The 22,209-nt window shown below is 36.4% G+C and overlaps 1 protein-coding gene across 1 annotated transcript in view; it reads left to right on the plus strand.

The window, feature by feature from the left end:
- The window catches only part of STXBP6 (syntaxin binding protein 6), a 170,480-nt gene that overhangs the window by 115,388 nt on the left and 32,883 nt on the right, over nt 1-22,209 (plus strand). Inside the window, exons 3-4 of the mRNA XM_011375944.2 lie at nt 4,655-4,785; nt 5,714-5,879. Coding sequence (XP_011374246.1) covers nt 4,655-4,785; nt 5,714-5,879 — 297 coding nt within the window. The remainder of the gene's footprint in view (nt 1-4,654; nt 4,786-5,713; nt 5,880-22,209) is intronic.

The following is a 22,209-nucleotide window of genomic DNA, read 5'->3' on the forward strand; positions in this document are numbered from 1 at the left end:
AAAAGCTATAATGGGAAGAGCAGTAGACTTTTAGTGCAATTTTTAAGTTGCAGTTTTTCCATTCATTAACAGTATTACTTTGGCAAGTCAGTGCTCTCTGTGCCAGAAGGTATATAAAAGAATTTTTTTTAAGTTTTAAATGCTCTGGAAAATGTAATTTTTTTATTATGTCCATTTATAGGCTCCTACATCACAAACTGGTAGGTGTAGCTTAGAAGACCTGTGCGGGGATTTACCCACGTCTTGCATGTTTGGACTAAACGAACGAGATAGCCATCTGGTTTTTGTTCTTCACGAATATGTCAGAGAAGCAAATGAATATTTTATCCAGGCTTGAAATGAATCTGTTTTGAAATTAACAGAGTTTGGTGAAACAAATAACATACTTAGATAAAATGATCACAGAAGTTTTTGTTGTTTGTTTGTTTGTTTTTCCGTGGAGTTGACATATAAGCTGAAATCTGAATAGTGAAAAAGAGACGACTATTAAAAGTGGCGGAGGTGCGGGGGAGGCATAATAGTTCTATGAAGGGAACAGCATTTGCAAAAAGTAGAAAGAGGTTGCTATTTCCCAGGAGCAAAAATGGCTGGAGCTTGGTGGACTAAAAGAAGAGGAGAGCAAGATGAGAATGGAGAGGTACTCAAGGACCAGGTCATCCAGGACTTTGCGAGTCACCGTGAGCAGCTCGTGCTTTATTCTTAATGCTTTGGAATGTCATTGAGGAGTTTTTGAAAGATGGTTCAGTCTTCCAAATTTCAGTTTGAATGGCCAAGCCAGTTTGGGGGAAATCATAGAATTCTAGATGAAGGCTAATGATATATTACCTGGAATGTGGCTGCTTCAAAAAGCCTGCCTGATTTTCCCCAACTCTACCTTGGTCCTTGAAGCTCCCACCCTCCCCAATACCGCGGATGACTCTTATGTCATTTATCCTATTATACTTTAATACTGTTTCACACCATTCTTATCCTCCTACCGCCCAAAGTCTTGATTCAGAACCATCTTATTTGATCTTAGAAATGCCTACACTTTTTGTGAAAGGGACTTTGGTGCTAACTGTGGATGTCTTGTAGTGCTCTGGTGGCTGCTGTGCAACTCCTAAATGAGGGGATGGGTGACGGGCCCCGGCATCCTGGCCGTCTTTGCACAGCTGCCCACGGGCAGGCCCCAGATTCTCCTAGGCGAGTCTACAGTGCCAGGAGGGGCTTTAAGACGTCCGCCGGTGTGTTATCCTTGAGTAAAACATGAGCTCTGAAAGCCCAGCCAGGGGCATGCACCTTCACAGAGATTCACCATTAACCCAGTGACTGAAGGCCTAATGTTACTCCTCTTGGAGAAGTGCTGTTAAGATGGCTAGGATACCTAGGTAACGGTTTCTGCCACTTAAGGTTATGACAAGAAAAGTCATGGTCTTTTTGTCTGGCTACTGTAGATTTTGCTGTCAAAGGATGCCCTCTTATCTGGTGTTAGGCAGATCCTAGGGACTTAATATCCTTCCTGCATTTCCTGCATTTCTGCTCACCTATGTGAGCAGCTGTCAACTTATTGGAGCAAAAAACTGCCTAGATATCAGTTAGCTTTCACTTCTACACTTTGTCCTAAAATAAGTATTTGGTAGTATCAAAAGAATTCCAATAAAATACTTCGAAGCAAAAAAAAAAAAAAAAGAATTGCCCACAATTCTTACTTCTGTGTCTTCCACTTAATAAATGTTATTCATATATTTGTTAAATGAGTAAATAACACAAATTCAGTAGTCTCAGCAGTCAATGTGCCTCAGAAGCAACTGAGGAGAATAAAAATATGGATTCCAGGGCCACGCGCCCAGAGATTCTGATTCATAGTTTGGCGTATTTGTTGTAAATCTTCCAGGTGATTCTAAGGTGCGGTCAGAGTGGAGAACCAAGGGACCAGGCTGATTCTGGGTGGCCTGGAGTATCCTGCCAGTCACACCCCTTTAAATGCCTATATATTTGCCTTTTCCTCGTGAATGTTGAAAATATGACAGAAATGCCCTGGTTATCTGGCCTTTAAAGTTATTCAAAATAATGAATATGAAATCTATTATAGGAGGTCATTGGACAGACAGCACTGTAATATCACTGGTCCAGGTCTTTTAGGTTGCATTTTTCAAATATACTATCAATTAGCTTTCCTTTGGATGAAGAAGATGAATTACTGTTTTTCACTAGACATGTGGAATTCGACTCACTTATTTTTTATCAGCTATGAACCCAAAAAATCTCAAAACGAGGAAGGAGTTAAAACATGACTTCTTCAGAAAGTCTGGCAGTGGTGTGTTTGTGTAAGTGTTTTGACTTCAGGAGGAGAAAATCTTTATTTAACTCTATATAATGTGTATATAATAATATAATTTTCGAGCACCTGCTTCAAAATAGAAACTGGGATGGTGGAGATAATAACAATAAACAAAAATTAAACCAAACCGGGCTCAGTGCCCAGGAAGACTACCCAGATTCCAAGAACTGGGCAAGGAATAAACCAATAGGGGGAAAAGGCAAGGATGGAGGGAGTTGTAACTGCCATCATTAAAAATGACTGCTTTGAAATGCTATCGCTGTTGAGCAATTCCGTGGGACATTTGTCATGTGGGTGGGGTTCCTGCTTTTCTCATTTCAATGACGAGATTCCAGTGGAACTTGCCTTCCTAAAATGTCAATGCTAAACATGCCAATAATTACAGCAATCATTCATTACATTCGAGATTTTATAATGCTGTAAACTGCTTGGAAATAAATGGGCCAGGAGTGAAAATAGGAGTTCATAACAACTTTAATTAAAGTTACAAGGAAAACGTTCATGTTTCCTAGGTTGCCTAAATGTCGTGTGATTTACATAAACAAAGGAGGAAATCCTTTTTGTGTGTTTAGGGATGGGTGTCTAATACAGGAACCCGTGTTTTCCTGTTATTGAAAAGCATCCTTTAATCTTTTAAGCACATTTTAGGACCTGCATATATTCCAGGTGTGTTATTTCCTTTAACATTAAAACATAAGAGCAATGCATGACTATCAGAGAAAAATATTAGAGCTCCCTTTTGTATCATAGTAGACACAAAAAATAAATGAATTAAGTTAAATGGATGGGCCGAGCCCTGGGCAGACTGGTGATACTGCCTGAATTTAGTTAGGGGAATGGTTATTGCTAATGGGACTTAACAGGCTTATACTTGGAGTTTTAGGCCAGAGAGGCCATTTGTGAATAGAAGACTATAAAATTTCCTCTGATCGTGGAAATGATGACTTTTTAACCATGAAAGTAAATGTAATTGGTGTGAAATGTTCTGGAGCTTTGAGCCAAATAATGGGTAATAAACCTAAGCATGATTTGAAATTTAAAAAGATCTGTATTTGCTAAATTCTGGTTAAAAGCAGAGAGATAAGATTATACTGAAGTTGTAAAAATAGTCCTAGAACCACAGAGATTTTCACCAGACCTAAAAGCAAGATGCCCACATCTCATTCTCCTTTTTGTTCCTACTTTCATAACCCAGACACATTAATGCAATAAACTCTGCAATGCGTGAAGGCGAGTCTTCCTACCACCAGCCACGACTGGGGTAGGTGCTTTCTGCCTGTGTATCCCTCAAGGATTCCTTTGCTATCTGTTGAGCATCTGCATAGTTATTTGAAAATGTGGACTCTGTGGGATTATTTGAAACAAAGAAAGAATGTGCCATTGATGCACAGTCTTATTAGGATTGCATTCATTATGACAAGTAGTGCTTTTCACTTTTCCTAGTTCCTTTAATAACATCATTGGCATTAAACCTTACAATTCTTCTGAATAATTACCTCTCTACACTTGAGGCTCTGAGTTAGGAAGTAAGCAGTCATAGAAATCTTCCAAGTTGACTCTCTCCTACTGGCTGCTGCCTGACCTCTGTCTGACATGTGACACTGTCCCTCTTCAGCATGACTGAAGCTGGGGTGGGAAGAACCGTCCTGGTTCCACAGGTTCATGTCGGGGGGCACCCGGCTTACCAGATGCAGTCATAACCAGATAGAAACACAATACAAACTAGACTATATTTTAAAGCCCAATAATTCTGTTTGTTTGTTTGTTTGTTTTTTGGAATGAGGTATTTATTACTCCTTGTTTATTTTTTGGAATGAGGTATTTATTACTCCATATTAGTGAAAACTGGAATATTTACACTGAACTATAAAATTAGAAATATGCATTGCAGTTCCCTAAGGGAGCCAGTAACTTCCTCTTGCTTTAAAATTCAGCCTTTCCCAATAACCCCTACCTGGTTCCTATCAACCCTGCAGTTGGTCATTGTATACTTGTAGCCTCTATTAGAGGTGCTTGGTGTTATTCGATTGCGTTCAGTTTGAACAAATGAAAACAAATGAAGCAGCCCTTACAATTAGAATTGTATTGTAACTGCTTGAACGTGGAGATTATAACTTCCCTTTCTTTTGAGTTCGCCCCTCACCAAAGGCACACATATTCACTCTTTCAATAGATAGATGTCTATATTTCTATGTATATAAATATAAATATATTTTTTCTCCTCGCTCTCGCTCTCATTGACATATGCATGTAGGTGTGAGATGGAAATACCACTGACTGAGGAAACAAACCAACCTGCACACCCACTTATCTGAGTGGTCTTTTTCTTGGCAGTGACAAACAAGAAACCCACACAGGCGTCCATTACAAAGGTCAAACAGTTTGAAGGCTCCACGTCGTTCGTGCGGAGATCACAGTGGATGCTTGAGCAGCTTCGCCAAGTTAATGGCATCGATCCTAATCGGGTGAGTGACTTGTCCAGTGTTGAGCACAGGCGTTCCCTTCACACATGACTCTTTCATTGCCCTTGGTGGTGGTGGTGGTTGTCTGAGTCATTTTAACAAAGCTATTTCTCTACTTCAGTTATGTAACTCAGACTTTCTGATTTTTGTGCCCTTCTTATGGAGGATTATAAATCTTTTCATCATGTTTGATGCAGGAAACTTAAGGGGATACATATAGAAGAAATGCTACCTCCAATAATATTTTTGTTAGCAAATTGCAAAGAGCAGAGTTCAAGTATTATGTCCATGGTTGTCAATATGAAAAACCATGTTCATCCAAGCTTCATTTACTTCCTAATACCATCAGTGATAAAGTTTAATTACCAAAAAAAATGAATGAATGGCTCCTTAAAAGTTATGTATTAGGATTCTATTGGATTTAATATGAGAAACATTTTATGGCAGAGTTATTTATTCAAAGTATATTCCCTTTTACTCACATTCACCATACGAAACATCAACAATGAGGAAAAATAAAATGTAAATTGTAACTATATGCTAAAATAATGAGGGGGAATCTTTTCTTACCAAAGGTTGGGGCACGATTAATACAGTTCAGTGCTGAGAACCTGAAGGAATTATGTTCCAAGTAACTGGGAAAGCAGTATGCAGTCTGGATTCTGACACAAGTCAAAGTGTGATCGGCTATAGAGACTTCTGTGAGACTAGCTTCCTTGAGACATCTTCAACTACTGTAAGATTTAGGCTTTGCTTGATAAACAGAGAAAGGTGGACTCTCCATGTACCTGAGTGCTAATAAAGATGAGCCTTATGATTAGGACCAAAGTTTTGAAAGGTGTTTTAGCCTTTATGAGTCTTTTGTTGGGCATAGGTAGAAGCAGCAGTTTTTATACATTGAAATCAGTAGTTATTTCACTGTCTTTTCCAGGATTCTGCAGAGTTTGATTTGGTGTTTGAAAATGCTTTTGACCAGTGGGTAGCCAGCACAGCCTCAGAAAAATGCACCTTCTTCCAGATCCTCCACCACACCTGTCAGAGGTACCTCACAGACAGGAAGCCAGAGTTTATTAACTGCCAATCCAAAATCATGGGAGGTGAGTGGGCATTTGTATAACTTCATCCTGTTTCCTTAGACCCACTTTTACATAAAAAGTTAGGTGTTCTGCAAAAGAACGACCAAAAAAAAAAAAAAAAATTCTAAATACTCAGAGCTAGACAGCATAAGAACCATTCAAGGGAGTTCACTGTATGCTAAATCTAGACACAGTGGTGTGTTTTCACTCTCATCCAAAAACTGATCTTTTTAGAAGACTAGTCACTTAGCTAAGATTATTTGTACTATGAGAACAAACCAGTTCCTTTATTAGAAAACCTTTCAGTTTGGTTTCTTTACTACCATTTTTATAATTTCGTTGCAGAATGCTGTTTTCTGGGTTGCTCTTTCCTTTTATTTCTCAAGATAGTCTACAAATGTTAATATAAAAATTCTTAGAGATGTAACCCCCCTTCTTTCAAATAGCAATTAGTCTTACAATTATTCCTTCAATGGCATACAGAGCTGAGTTAGGATGAGTGCTAAAAGCCAGCCTAGGCTGGAGTGAGTACCAGCATTGGCAAGATAATGACAAACATTTAAGAAGGCGCTTAACACATTTTTTTTTTAGGTAGGCGACATTTCTTTTTAGGGAATTGAAAAATGTGCTGAAAATATAAAAGCCTCGCCAATCATTCTGTGAGTTGAAGAAGAGTGTTTATATCATTGGTCTTTTCACTGATCTGATCTGGTTTTGAAAGAAATTTTTTAAAATATATCAACTTTCTCTTAATCAAATGTCAAATGAGGGTCACATTAGAAATATTACATATTCTCTTCGAGCTGTATATATCTTTCATTTGGACTTGGGGCTGAATGCCCTTATTCTGTTCTAGCAACTGATGTACTCATTGTCATTTTGTCACTAGTCTTTTAGATGTTGTTTGGAGAAGACACTGTCCAACACTTATTATACACTGCCATGTTAGTGTTCCTCTTAAACAGGAAGTTGCTTATATCATAAGAACCTCGAAAGGTCTTTCTCAGGCATTGATGTAGAGTCATCTTATAGATTCTCTATTTAGTCCTAGAAAAATAAAGTGATGAATATAAGAGGTGATGAATGGTGCATTTTTTCTTCCAGGTGACCTCATCCTATGGTATAAAAGTGAGAAACATTAGACAGAGATGTGAAAAGGAAAGAAACTATCAAACACTACCCCCTTACTATTTAGAAAATATAATGAGATATAGCTTTTGATCATGTCTCTGCCATCAATGCTCTTCAAATAAATCCTGCTTTCAAAGTCCACTTTAAGTTTGACAGACTTGACAAAAGGTTGAAGCACACCAGGCTCAGGACCACAGAAGGCTGCATGAAAATGGAAAGTGAAACATTTTTCCCATCGGTGTCAGTATGGTCTGTAGCTTGCTTGGCTAGCGCTTAAGCGCAGAGTCTCCACTAAAAATAACATGACGTTATGGATTTGAACTTTCCATTGCCCTTGGAGCCAGACTCCTCTCAAGTGCTTCACTTCCCCCACGTTCCATCTCAAGTGCAGAGGGGCCAGAAACAAACAGTGCCATAGGAACTATCACATTTCCTCAGAATGGGAACATGAGCTGGAAGCAAGGGGACCACAGACTCTCTCCATTGCCCTTGCAAAGGAAACAAGCCATTCCCTCCTGCCAAGGTTCAGGAGAGCTTTGGTGACTCTTCTTTTCCTCCTCCCCTAAGGGACGGCACTAGGCAGTTGCTCTTCTGTGTTGCCCCTGAGCTTTCATTTCTTCTCTCAGAACAGGTCCTTTCATTCTTTTACTCACTCTTGTTTTATCATGTAATCATACAACAAATGAATACTAAGTACCAAGTATGCGCTAGTCACTGTGGTACATCTGGATATGGAGAATAGTTCCAGATGTCGCTTCTCCACAGCCACATCTATTCGCCACAACACAAATCCCAGATCTCAGACTGGCAGATCCATAACAGCCTTTCAGTATGCTCTTCATTTACCTTTTTGAATATCCTCAGACCTCCCTACACGGTCCCACTTGGCTGCTTCTCTCAGCTATTGGCCCAGTCTTCACATGTCTTCCAGTGCCCTACAAACCCCAAATTATACAGAGTTGAGACAGGAATCCATATATCTAATATTAAATTGTTGCTGTGTGTGTCACATAAAGCTAAAGATTGACTTCCTGTGGTAAGAAAAAGAATAAATGAAGTGTCAGAATTGACTCTTTCTTTTGTGATGGTAGGTGTGTCTGTCATCCATTTTAGATCTCAGTTTTCCCAAGTGTAACAGGAGGAGGTTATCTAAAATCCCTTTTAATTCTATCATTTTCAGAATCTAAAATTCATAAGGCATAGCTTTATTGTGTAGGTTACTTTTTAATTTAAGAATCAAATGAAAGCTTTGGTGCAGTTAAATATTGACTGGTCCTGGATTCCTAAGGAAGGCAAAAAAGTTCAAATTAACACATTGTGATTTGTTGGCAGCACATATGTCCTTAATGAGTGCAGTCCGTCTTATTTAAACAGTCACTTATCTTTGATAACGGTTGTACCACACACTCTAATTAATTAGCATGCTGATTAGTCTTCCTTTATGCCAGTTATCATAATTCTGAGACTTAAAAATTATGTAGTTTTCAGGTCACTGCATTCTGACCTTTTTAATTTTGGGGACACCTACCTCATCTTCTGATCTTCATTTTCTTATCTTCAGATGAGATCTGTTTCCAATTTCACGGTCTCTTCTTACTGTATGGGCCACAAGTCCTAGATACAATTATTTTCTGTACTGTGAAATGTGATAGTTTTTGTGATTTTAGGGAACTAATATTGGTGTTGGTGTGCCACCTTATACCAGGTTCTTTACATGTTATCTCATTTAGCTTTTATAGCAGCCTTTGGAAATACAATTTATTATCTCCATTTTATAGAGAAGGAAATAGGATCAGAGAGATTATTAAATAGCTTGCCAAGGGTCATATAGCTAGTAAGTGGCAGAGATGAGATTCAAACACTGGCTCACTATGCTCTAAAAGCACCTTCCTCAGGGCCACTGAGTATTACACCCTAGGGAACACTGTTGACATCTTTGGTATGAATGGTGCCCCCTGGGATTTTGCAGGAATTTTTGGAAATACTTTAGCCAGCACATTCCATAAGCATTTACAAAGGGAGGTGATATCAGAGAGTCAGAGATTATGGGTAGTTTTAACTTCTTTCCTAGTTTTATCAAGTATATAATTAAGATAACTCTTAAGAATTTTTTTTTTGTCCGGAGAATGATGGAGTCACCAGGAACTTTAAAATCAACTCGCTTTTTGCTTGTTTGTTTGTTTGTTTTTGTTTATCAGAACTTTATTATATTAAAGAAATGAAAGTGAGGCTGTTTCAATGAATGGGAAAAATGATGGAACCCTGGTTACTCACCAGGCCTCTAGGGTACTCTGCATCTGGCCCAACCCAGTCACTGGGAAAACTGATTTTGAAAGATTTTACCAAGATCAGAGGATTGGGAGCAAGTCTGCCTGACTCCCATTTAACTACACTTTCTTTAATACCAGTTCAAGTAGGAATATCAGTTAAGTATCAACAATTCCGTGCAGTTCTTCTCTTGTATGTATTGACTGTTCATATGCCATATGACAGGTTTTTCTTTTTTTCCTTGGGGAGAGTCACTGACACAGATATGAATTCTTTGATGTGTTTGAAATTCTCTCGTCTGAACATTTTTTCCTCATCTCCAGAGGACAGACTAGGAAGATTTGATCTTCTGATGCTGGCTGTAGGAAACACATGTAAAGTCTACAGGGCTAAGTGAAAGCCCTCATAAACTGGGAGAGGACAGGGTACTCTCAGCAAGTATGAGGGGGAAGCAGTGGTTTCTTCTTATGCCTGTCAGCATCTTCTCTTCTCTGGAAGATTGGAGGACTGGTACGCTAGGACAAATTTCTCAAGCATTGATCATTTCTAACCTCCACTCTACCTCTCTTTTAGTTCGTTAAAGTTTTGTCACCTTCCAAAATGCAAAGCCATTTATTTAGTTGCTGAGTCCCTAAGTTACCAAGCAACGTACGAAGATTGAAGGTAGAGGCATGGAGCCAGTCTGACTGCTGAAATGTGACATAGCATTATGAATGACAAGGACTCAAAAAGTGAAGTCTTAGGTTCATATAGGTTGTACTTCAGAGATGGTAGCTTTATCCTGTTTGTCATAAGCAGAGATAATTTTATACTATTATATGTGTGATAACACAATTATACTTCAAAGGTGCCTTGAAGGAGTTAATCACACATGTAGAACTTTAGACTCCAGAAGAAAGACTTGCTTTCAACTAATTCATTTAAAAAAAAAAAAAAAAAACACGGTCTTCCCCAAATAGTAGCGTCAGTTTAGATAATGGGCATGTCACCTTAAGTCAAGGTTCCGAGGGGGACTTTGTCCTTTTGCTTTCTTCATTCTTCTTAGTAAAATGTGAGGAAACCCCACATGGCTTCCCATTGCTGGTTTATTTACACTGAACTTTTGTAGCAACTACCATTGGTCTATTTGTTTTAACCTAATACTGTGAACAAGGGAAATCTTTAGTGGTATCTGCAACTTCTGTGTCAGAGCCACAAAGTAGATTCTTTGCAAATCTGTTTTCTTTTTCAATAAGTGTTATAAATTATTTGCGGGGGGGAAAGTGATTTATTCTTCAAAGTGAGGGTCTGTACAAACTAAAGCATGTCCTAGCATTTCTCTTGAATTTTAAGCCCAAACACCCTTGGCTCACTCTTCAGTTACTCTTACTCTTTCACTTGTTTTTTGTGGGTCATTCTTCAGTGAGCCCCACCTATATTGTCTGAGGCCCACTGTACATATTTCCTCATGATTCCACAAGCGTCTACTCAGCACCATCTGCCTGTGGACATCAAACAGCAAAGTAGGCACCTTTGCTGACTTTACTTGCTTTTGGCAGGGGCTGGGGGGCATCAGATGTAAACATATATAAAACAATGCGATAACGCCAAGGCAATCACTGAGCTGCATTTTAGAGGAATGTTAGCAGTTGCCAGATCGACAAGGGCAGCGCAAAATGAGCTCTCTCTCATTGCAACTGTTAATCCACACAATTTTATTTAATGTTAGCTATATTCAGAATTTGGAATATGGCATATTGTTTTTCCATGAAACAGGGTATTTTGAAGTACCATATATTTTCAACATCATCACACGTATTTAAGCATTGCCCATCTAGGTACAGCCCTTCAGATGATTGGATAAAGCCCAGATTTCTGAGCTCTATTAGAATTTCAGGTACACAGTTGTCTCTGATGTCTCCTTCATGGAAGTCTGGCCTTCTCACTGGTATGCTAAAGAAAAGCCTAATGGCTTTACTCTGGATTCCCCCAGGTTGGAATAGAATCTCAGCATTTGACGTGTGATTTTGTATTGCACTTTTCTTATAAACAATTTAGGGTCATCCCTGGCAAGGCACGCAAATATTTTACCTTACGTGTGCCCTGGGCATGGGCATATGTAAGGTGAGATAACGAATAAATTATAAGAAAATATACATGTGCACAGAGTTCTTATTTTTAAAAAAAAAAAGAAAAGGTGATTGGATCGATATGGTTCTTACTCCCAATATATTAATATAATAAAGTCATGTATTGCACAATGTTTCAGTCAATGACAAATCATGTGTACAATGGTGGCCCTATAATATTATAATGTAGCCAAAAACTCTTATCTCCTAGTGACATCATAGCCGTCCTAATGTCATAGTGGAACGCATTACCTAGGTGTTTGTGGTGATGCTGGTGTGAACAAACCTACGGCACTGATAGCCCTATCAAAATATGGCACATACAATTATGTATACTACATAATACTTGATGGATATTAAAGGACTATGTTATTGGTTTATATATTTACTCTATACTATGCTTTTAATTGTTATTTTAGAGTACTCTTTCTACTTACAAAACAAAAGTTTATTGTAAAACAGTATCCATGTTAGGCTGGCAGCCTCATAATACACTTCATGTTTACATCTCTTGAATGCATCATTTTCTCATGTGCTTGATTTATTCTTGTGTTTTATAAATTTAGTGTAGCCTAAGTGTACAGTGTTTAAAAAGTCTACAGGAGTAGACGATAGTGTCCTTGGCCTTCACATTCACTCACTACTCCCTCACTGACTCACCTAGAGCAACCTCCAGCCCTGCAAGTTCAATTCACGGTAAGTGTCCTATACAGGTGTGCCATTTTTTATCTTTTTTATTATATTTTCACTATATTTGGATGTGAGTAGATACACAAATATTTACCACTGTATTACAGTTGTCTACAGTTTTTTGTACAGTAACCTGCTATACAAGTTTGTAGCCTAGGAACAATAGGTTTTATACCATGTAGCCTAGGCATGTAGTAGGCTACACCACCTTGATTTGGGTAAGTGCACTTTATGACGTTTGCACAATGATGAAATCACCTAATATTGCATTTCTCAGAACATATCCCCACCATTAAGTGACATATGACTGTACTTGAAGAGAATCTATAACATTTGCTATAATTTTTATATTTTTTCATTCTGTTTTAACGTTTTCCATCAATAATAGCTTTGTGGAATGTGAATCTCACATTCCTATGCATGCTTCAAAAAGGAGCACATTGCAATGAATTGCTTATTTCTCAGGAATAAATTTATGTGTAACTTTTCACCTGCTACTCAAACTTTAATATACTTGATAATATATTTGGAGATGTGCACCACACACATATAGAGATTATAATTCACATAGACAGTTAAGTTGTATTAAAACCACCATACTGCTGCTTCTCGTATAGAGCAGAGCAGAGGAGGAGGCCAGGCTGCTTAGCTGATTCACTTTTGTGAGAGAGCTCTGAAGTATTTCTTACAGTTCATTAAAACAAGAGGAGGCCATGTCGTAGTTCTTCTAGTGACTTTTTTGTTATCCGTGAAGAAATAACTACACAACAAACATCAATTGTCTTCCACTGTGGCACAAACAAGAAAAATGATTCATGAGGAACTTGCCCAAGATCCCATAGCTAATAAGGGATAGAGCTAGTGCTTCAGTCAAGGTCTGTCCCTTATTCCCCATCCATTCAGGGGAGACCATGACTTCCAAGTTCCCTTAATAAGCACATGTCTTCTCTTCCTGATATTGAGTCAGTGAAGCCAAAGAAGAGATAACACCAATTTAATAAAATACCTATAAGGATCAAATTAAAAATTTGTATTAATCGTGAACACACACAGACTTATCATCCACTCTTAAGTTACTTCATCCTCTTCATTGTGGCCAACACCGTCTTTTCCTAGACAGCATGATATTTTATTAAAGACTTGCCTTATAGAAACTTTTTGGATAGAGTAAGGAATTAAGAATAGAAACAAAAAAATGCATCAATAAAAATAACAATACGAATATTTAAATCATACAGCTGGAAATCCCAGTTTGGGGGATTTTTTTGGTTTGGTTTGGTTTGGGGGATTCTACTGGTCTAACTACTGCATCAAACAAGTTTGATGTTGACGGTGCTATGTGAAATACTGACGGAACCGTCTGACAGTGGCCAAGCGCTATTAGGAAAAGGACATTGTAGCAGAAGCCACAAGATGTTTCTGATCTGTATCTTTTGTGTATTTTTTGTTTCAATTTAGGGCATTACCAGTCATTATGTTGGGCAGTTTATGTGCTTTCTCATATTTTCTTATTTTCATATTTTCTTAGTCATCTTGTTCCCATGATGGGACTCAAAAACAGATGCTTTTATTTTAAGTGAGAAAATTGAAGTGACCAAGGACTACTTTCTTAGGTTCCATCCAATTCTGCTCCTGATATAAATGACTAGTAACTAAAGAAAAATTGGGTCACAGATGTGGTTTTTCTCTTTTTTATTGCTCATTGGCTGTAAGTTGCATTGAAATGCATGCTGTGAAACAGCTGGTGGGTTACAGTTTGTCATCCTGAGCCAGAAGTGAGTGACTTTGTGCATTAAATGCTTTTAAACTGTATATCTCCATCAAAATCTTGAACCAAACCAAGGCTACATAAGGGTACTTCCAAGTATTATTGATTAGCTTAACAAGGATCATGGACATATTTTGTCTGTGCCATAGTTAAATAACCTGCAATAGATGAGAGTCATTCCTACTTTCAGAATCAACTAGAAGATATAACTGCACAACTTGATATAGTGACAAGAGCACAGGCTGATTCACTTGCCCCTGCCTTTGATGGCATCACTCGTTAGCTCTGTAACTTTGTCCGAACTGCTTAACTTACACTCAGCGTCTCTATGCTTTTCTATATTGTGGATAGTAATATATACTTTGGAGGTACATTTGGGGATTAAAATGAATTTTAAAATATTCAATCAGATGAGATTTTTTGCAAAGTACTAGTACATGTCTAAATATTCTATTTTTTAAAATGTGAAAATTGTAATATGTGTATATATATTACATGATTTCTTCCAGGATGTTTGCCAAAAGCCCTTCTTGTGAAAAAAGCAAGAAAATATTCTTGAGCTTTCCTAATCCATGTTCACCGTAAAAATTGCAAAGAAATAGTAATTTCTTTGTTCCAGGTGGGAATGAGCTGAGCTATGTTATAGACATTTCCAATGTCTGGAATGCTGAATTATTTGCTTTGGTTTATAGAATGCTGAATGTGTTGCATTTTCTGTTTGGCGTTTATAGAGTGCATATGTTACTGCTGACTTACCAAAACAACGATGTTAAAATTCTGTCAAGTGACACTGTGCTAGAGATCAAGCATATAATTCAGATCTTCTCATAGGAAAGAAAAAACCTAAAACATGTTTTCTGAACTTTATAATAGAAAAATTCCACCAACATATTTCCAGCCAAGAATATTTCTTTGAGTCCAATTCTCTTTCCACAGCCAAAATGGAGATATAGGGATCAGAAGTAAAATTGTTTAATATTGCTAGACATGAAGTGGTATTTCTGAAACAGACATTGAAGGCATGCTGCATGATGTCCATACTTTCAGATTTACAGACAAGTACAATTTTAACAAAATTTGGGAGGCAATAAGTTTGCCAAACAATTTTCTATGTAGGGGCATTAAAAAAATCTTCCTAATCAGTATTACCATAATTTCAGAAAAAGAAGTTTTACAATAAAGATTAAAAGAACATAATCTCTGAGAATAAAGAGCTGTTTCTTAAATTGAAAACACTTAGCCTTTATAAAAATCTTACTACATTGTCATTATTTTTTTAGTTTTCATAGACCAATAAAAACAATAAAAATTATGAGCTGTCATTTAAAGGTTGTTGCTCTGCTGTAATGTAAAAAAAAAAAAATCAAGAACTAAAAATTACATGGATTTTTAGTGGAAAGAAGCTTAAATTCTCAAGAACAGTAACTGGTTCTAAAACTGGTTATTTAGTGATTTGTCAAATTCACCCCCACTTCTGGGGAAACCACTCAGAGCACATACATTTTGGATCAGAATATAATCTTCAGGGTAGAAAGCCATAGTTCTTTTCCTTACCTGAACTAGAAGTAAAGAATTTGTGCATAGTAGCTGAGAAACTACACAAGGATATGAGATTTCTAAAACCTTTAGTGGAAGGATAAATAACATGGCTAATTTTTTTTTTTTTTTGCATTATTTCCTAAGCTTGTAAAAATTTCAGCCTTGTTTCGGATCGTTAAAGTAAGACTAAATCACTAGATTAGCATTGGTTATCAAAATTTGGACATTGATGTAAATCTGAAGTTGGAGACTTCATATTTACAAGACCACACTTTCCTCATTCTTCTACTTGCAATATTCCTTCCCAGGATTGGGTTCCTTAGGTGTCCTGTGAGAAGCAAGAGCGTGATGGTTGACAGATTTGAGAAACAAAAATAGACACTTGGTAAAATTTGCATTTCAGATAAACAATGGATAATTTGTTAGTATAAGTAGGTTCCATGCAATATATGGAACGTAGGATCTACTTATACTAAAAAAACTATCCATTATTTATTCAAAAAGCAAAATAATTTACTGTGTCCTGTATTTAATCTGGCAACTTTCAAGGGCATATACCCTCCCAGTTTCTAGCCACCTTAACAAATATGGAAAACAAAATAAGTTTATTTTTGTATAGACAAATAAACTTTATGATGGCCAAAAGATTATTAGGACTTTAAGATAATTTGAGATGGAGCTCTCAAAGGCATAATGTTAGGTTAGCCCTTCAAATGTACAAACAGAAAAATATGAAACGGACTGCTAAGAAGGGCTATTAGAAGAACTTAGAGGACTTCTGTCTTACTGTGGCTATTCTACATAGAATAATGCTGTAAAAGTACAAATTATAATTAGCAATAGTATAGGAAATCCACTACAGCACTGTTGTAACTGAACATGAGTTTCCTGGTTTGTTTTGCATGGTGGAAAACTCAGTCCTGAGCCTGAATATCTTTGCCTTGGTTTTGAGGAGTTAGTTTACTGTCAAGAACAATAAAAAGAGCCATAGACTCTTGGGGGCACCAAGCAGAACAACAGTTCCCATTTGTGGAGGAAGAGTTAAAAGCTCTGGGGTCACAAGAACTAGAAGAAGAATAAAGAAGTCTAACGGGAAGCTGCCACCTTAAAAATCTGGACTCCTGTCTGACCAGCCGAAGGGTTACCTTAATAAGGGAGGTGACTGGTCTATAAGGGATCCCCTTACAAACCTATGGCTTGTCTCTAAGCTCTGGCACTGCCCATCTGTGAGCCCCCTCTCACTGTCAAGTAAACAAGCATTTAAAAGTAACCCTGGCTTGGCTTTTGGTTGGTTGATGGATTGTTTGGTTTGATTTGGTCTGATTTTTGTTCTAGGTCTATATGAGTATAGCATCCAAATGTAATGCTGCTATAGGTGAACCATTCAATGGTTCATACCTATTAAAAGAGAAAGAATATCTGTTTCAGTATTTTCTAATTTCGAGAGCACATTAGGCATAACATTTTAATTGTAATATATGAGTGGCAGGAAAGCAAGAAAATAAGTATGTCGTTATATTTGGGCAAAAACATATGTTTTAAGAAAAAGAATGGAGACAAGTTTTCATTGGCTTAGGGACTTATTTAGTATGCCCCACTTATGAGTGGTTAAACTGTGAGTTGGCGTGTGTGTGTGTGTGTGTGTGTGTGTGTGTGTGTGTGCGTGCATGTACACATGCTTTTCAAACTCAGTGGATACAATTCCTGGAAAAGCAAATATTTGTTTTGCTTTTATTTAACTTAATAGTACAATGCCAAAAAGACAATATAATAGTAAGACGCAGGCTATTTTTCAGTTTAGATGCCTAAGCAGATTATTTATTAATTATTTAATCTTTGAGAAAATCTGAAGATAATTGTCATAATTACCCATAATACTATGCCCTGCAGAAAAGAACTTTCAAGTGGAATCAATATTTCTTCCATTGAACCTGATTGAGAATATTCTGCTCAGGATTAGCTTTATGCCCTTATATCAATGAGAATTAAACAGGACAGAATATGAGGGGCAAAAGTCAGGGGCATTCCATGATTCACATATAAATATTGTACAAGATCTAATCTCCTTGTAATTATTTATACTATTATATATCATTCCCTCTATCAGTTTTTCACTCTATCCTATGGACTTTATTTTCACAGTTGGTTGATTTTATTGATCTTCCCAGTTTCCATTATAAGAGGTTGAGATTTACAGAAAAAAAAATATATTTTTTACAAGGTCAGAGTAGATTCACATATCTGTGATAAAAGCCAAAAGCTTGTCTTGTGGTTGTTTTTCAAGAATATTAGGTTTTTTTAGATACCACGTACAGGGAGAGAAAACACTTTTACACTTGTAAGAAAGTTTCTATGGTGTCAATATGTTATCCTTGTGTATTTTCTTTAAACTTTTGGCTTTTAAACCTGAATAAGATTGAGTAAATTATAATTTTTAAAGAATATGTTATAATTTTTTACATTATTTAAAAGTAAATATATGTCTTAGAGTTAATGTATATTTCACTCTTTCTAGCCACAGTTGAGTTTACCATCTTGGTCACTTACATTAGTTTCCAACTGATGTAGCAAATTACCACAAACTTAGTGGCTAAAACAACACAAATTTATTAGCTTATAGTTCTGGAAATCAGAAATCTAGATGGATCACGGGGCTGTGTACCCTTTGGAGGCTCTCGGAAAGAATTTATTTTCTTGCCTTTTCCACTTTGTAGAGGCTGCTTTTATTTCGTGGCTTGTGGCCTTTTCTTCCACCTTCAAAGTCCCCAGCATAGCGCCTTCAAATATCTTTTCTCTGGCTATTACAGCCCTGTCTCCTTTTACAAGGACCTATATTATATTGGGTCCACCAGATGATCTGGGATAATCTTCCCATCTGAAAATCCTTAATCATATCTGCATAGTCCTTTTACCACGTTAGGTAACATATTCACAGGTTCCAGGAATTAGAACATGGACATCTTTGAGAAGCCATTATTATGCCTACTGTACCACTTTTCTGAATAATTCCAAAAGCTATAGTACACACAATAGTAATATTGTCCCAAATTTAATTTTTTTATTTTCATAAGCTATACTTTTAAATATTTCCTGTTTACTATATTACTTGTGCTAATCTATTATCATTTAAGACATTTAAATTTAGAAATATGTAAACTTTTTATGAAGATCTAGTAAATAAATGGCTGAAAAGGCTTGCCATGTGCAACATTATCAAGAAGTTCCTCACTTTACCAGCTGGGATGTTCATACCTTAGCCCTTTCTCTACACTACAGGGACTTTTTTCCCTTAACAATCATATAAGTTGTTTTACAAGTTCCTAGAAAGTCTTAGAGTACTTAATATTTAAAGCTTTGATGTTGATAGTATTGTAGGACATTCGATTTTGTTAAAAATCATGCTTTTCCTTGATATTTACCTCAGAAAATGATCGTAATGCCCTACTTGTAAATAACACGGTGGTTTTCCTCTTAAGAAATTGACAATTCCCTTTTCAGCTTCAATATAAAGTATCGAGGTCAAGTTTATTTAACACCTTCTCATCACAGCCAAGTTCACATTAGCTGGTTGGATTTATCTCTTTAACTCAATATACATTTAGAGGTCATTCAACATGAGTACCTGAAATACAGTTACCATGTTAACTCAACAGTTTTCTATATTTCTTAACATGTGTACTTCCTCCCCTATGGTACATTTCTTTTGGTGGAGGGTACAGCTTCCCACAAGTATAGTCAGCTCCTCTTAGAAGTTTTATTTTCAATTAGAGTTGACATTCAATATTATGTTAGTTTCATGTGTACAGCATAGTGGTTAGACATTTATATAATTTACAAAGTAATCCCCCTGTTAGTCTAGTACCCAAATGACACCATACATAATTATTACAATATTATTGACTATATTCCCTATGCTATGCTACATCCGTGTCATTATTTTGTAACTGCTAATTTGTACTTCTTAATCCCTTCACCTTTTTCACCCAGCCCCACAATCCCCCTCCCATCTGCAAATCACCAGTTCTCTTTATCCATATTCTCTTTTCTTAAACCTTGTATTCCTGGTATGGTATGATACACACTACAAAGACTTTGAATGTACAAATCTAGAGTTTGAATGTACAAATCTAGACTTTGAACTCAAAGTCACCATTTGAGTTCCTACTATATGCCAGGCAATTTCAGTTCACGTTATGCCTAGAAAGTAATTATTGTTATCCCTGTTTTACAAGTGAAGAAACTGAGTCTCAGATGGGTGACTTAACTTGCCCAGGGTCACATAGGTAACAAGAGAAGTCAAGATTTGAACCTTGGTCTCTCTAAAATCTGTCATTTCTACCTATTTCATTAGAGAGAGAAAAGCAGAAAAGGTCTTCAAAGCAGCTATCTTTGATGTATATTTTTGTCTAAAAGTTCCAAGTGACACTCCAACAAAATTAGATTCTATCCTCATTTCACTGGCCATTAGTATAGTTCTTGACATTGGGCGATGTTGTATTTTTAGTACGACATTTGAATAATGATGGACTGTTCCCTCTCCTAATGCTGCTTTTTCTTACGGTGTTTCAGGTCATGTTTTCTTTTCTTCTAGGAACGTATTTTTGAAATTATATTATACTTCAAAAGGAAAATGCAATTTGATTCTTTGAAATATAAGATATGCATACATTTTCAGGAATTCATATGTTATATAGAGTGTGGTACATTTATATTCAACTCTTGTGCATAATAACATTTACAAGCCAGCAACATGCATGGGTAAATAAGATGGAGTCCCAGGTAAGGCAGCCTTCAAAAACAGAATACGTATAAATCTTCTTTTGAGAAATAATAGACTTGGAAGAATGCGATAAAGCTTTCTTCAATGATGATTTAAAAAATAATTCTAAAATTATGACTCCCCTCTGTCGAATCTATTATACTTTTCAGTTTCATCCCTTGAAAACTTAGTAAATGTATACACAAATACCTGGATTTCTCTCTGATTAAGATTAGGTAAAAAAAAAAAAAAAGAACTGCAGAACTTTTAAATTCTAATACAGATAATAATAGACAGGACCACTGAACTGCGGCTGCTTTTTAACTCTTTGTTTTCATATTATAAAAAAGTAAATTGGAATTTGTCATTTGGGGCCATTTACTTTCAATTACCCAGGCTTATATAAGATAATCTGTCAATAAGACATAATCACCTTTTTCTTTGTTTGCTGGTGAAAACAAAGAGAAAAATCAGTATTATGATTGCTGAACATTGTAGAATTTTTGGATTATCATGTTAATAAAAAATGAATGTTTTGAAAATTGAATATTGGAGCAATTTGACATTGTAAATTTACATTTTGAGACTTCAGCACCACCACATTTAAATAGAATAAATTAAAAAGAAATAACCACCTTCAGAAAAAAAGATAAATATATACATACACCAGAAACACAACAGAATCACAAGGCAGTTAGTAGGAATGAAGCTGCTTACCTGCCTGGGTTACAGGTCTGATAAAAGGTAGTCTGAATTCTATATTGTAACAGTGACTAAAAGTACCCCATTCAGAGCAGGAGACCAGAGTCACATTCACTGCCTAGATCCAAAGCTTCTCTGCTCAAGCAAGGAATCTGCACACAAGCTGTGACCAACTGCTCCCTGGAGCAATGGCTTATAAGAATCTGCATTCCTGGAAAAGCAAGAAAAAGCAGACATAATCTTCCACCCAAGACCTGGAACCAGCTGCCCACTAGTTTAGGACTGGTTCTGTAATATTCAGAATGGCACCTAGGACAGGAGCCTCAGATCATCGCTTGAAGTCCTGGTTCCCTCAGGGACCAAGAACAGGAAACAATAAAACTGTACATAGGGAGAAATGGCTAAAGTGGTAAGGAAGAGAGGAAAGAAATAAAAATATCTCACTCAAAAAGAATATACACACTAAAATTCTATAATATATGAGAGGAAAAAAAACAGTTGGGAGTTGAATTTATTCCAAATGAAATAAAAATAACAGAGCAATTTAAAAACAGCTTTAAAATAAGTATGTTTATGATACTGAAAAGATAAAGGAAGGAATTAGAAAAAACAAGATGATATAAGACAAAAACAAAACCAAATGGAAAGACGAGATAGTGGGAAATAAAAGAATTCTGGAAATGAAAAAATATTGTCTTTGAAATACATTCAATTGATAGAATAAACTCTAGATTGGGCAAGGTCAAAGAGAGAATTAATGAATTGCAAGATAATGAGATATTCATCTATAATACAGTACAGAGACATGAAAGATATAAAGGAACAGTTGGAAGATAGAATGAGAGGCTCTACCATTCATTTCATAGGAGTTTTGAAGAAAATGGTATAAGAATAGTGGGAAAGCAATATTGCAAAAGATGATGGCTGAACACTTATCAAGAACTGAAGACTCAGAATGAGAATAACACCAAATGCCACACTTGAAAGTAAAACAGAAATATACCTGGATAAAAAGAAAATGGAGCAGCAAAACATTAAAGACAAGGAGAAAAATTTTAAAGCTACTGAAAATAGAAGAGTTTCCTACAGTAGAAGGCCAAAATGATAGCTTATCATCAACAACAAGAGATGCCAGGAGTCAATAAATTAATTTCTAGAAGTAATTGTTGATATAGACCCAGCAAAGTGAACTCAAAGGAAAGGAGTAGGATGTAAGAGTCAACAGTGATCACAAATATGGTAAAATAAAATAAAATAAAATGAAGTACACTGCCAAACTGAATTGCCAAATGAATATTTTAAAATTATTTTGGATGGATATTTTTCTAAAAAAAAAAAAAAAAACAACTGGAACCAAAATTCTAGACATATTAACAAGGAATATGT

This window comes from Pteropus vampyrus, unplaced genomic scaffold (assembly GCF_000151845.1).
Source record: "Pteropus vampyrus isolate Shadow unplaced genomic scaffold, Pvam_2.0 Scaffold281, whole genome shotgun sequence".
Taxonomy (NCBI): domain Eukaryota; kingdom Metazoa; phylum Chordata; class Mammalia; order Chiroptera; family Pteropodidae; genus Pteropus; species Pteropus vampyrus.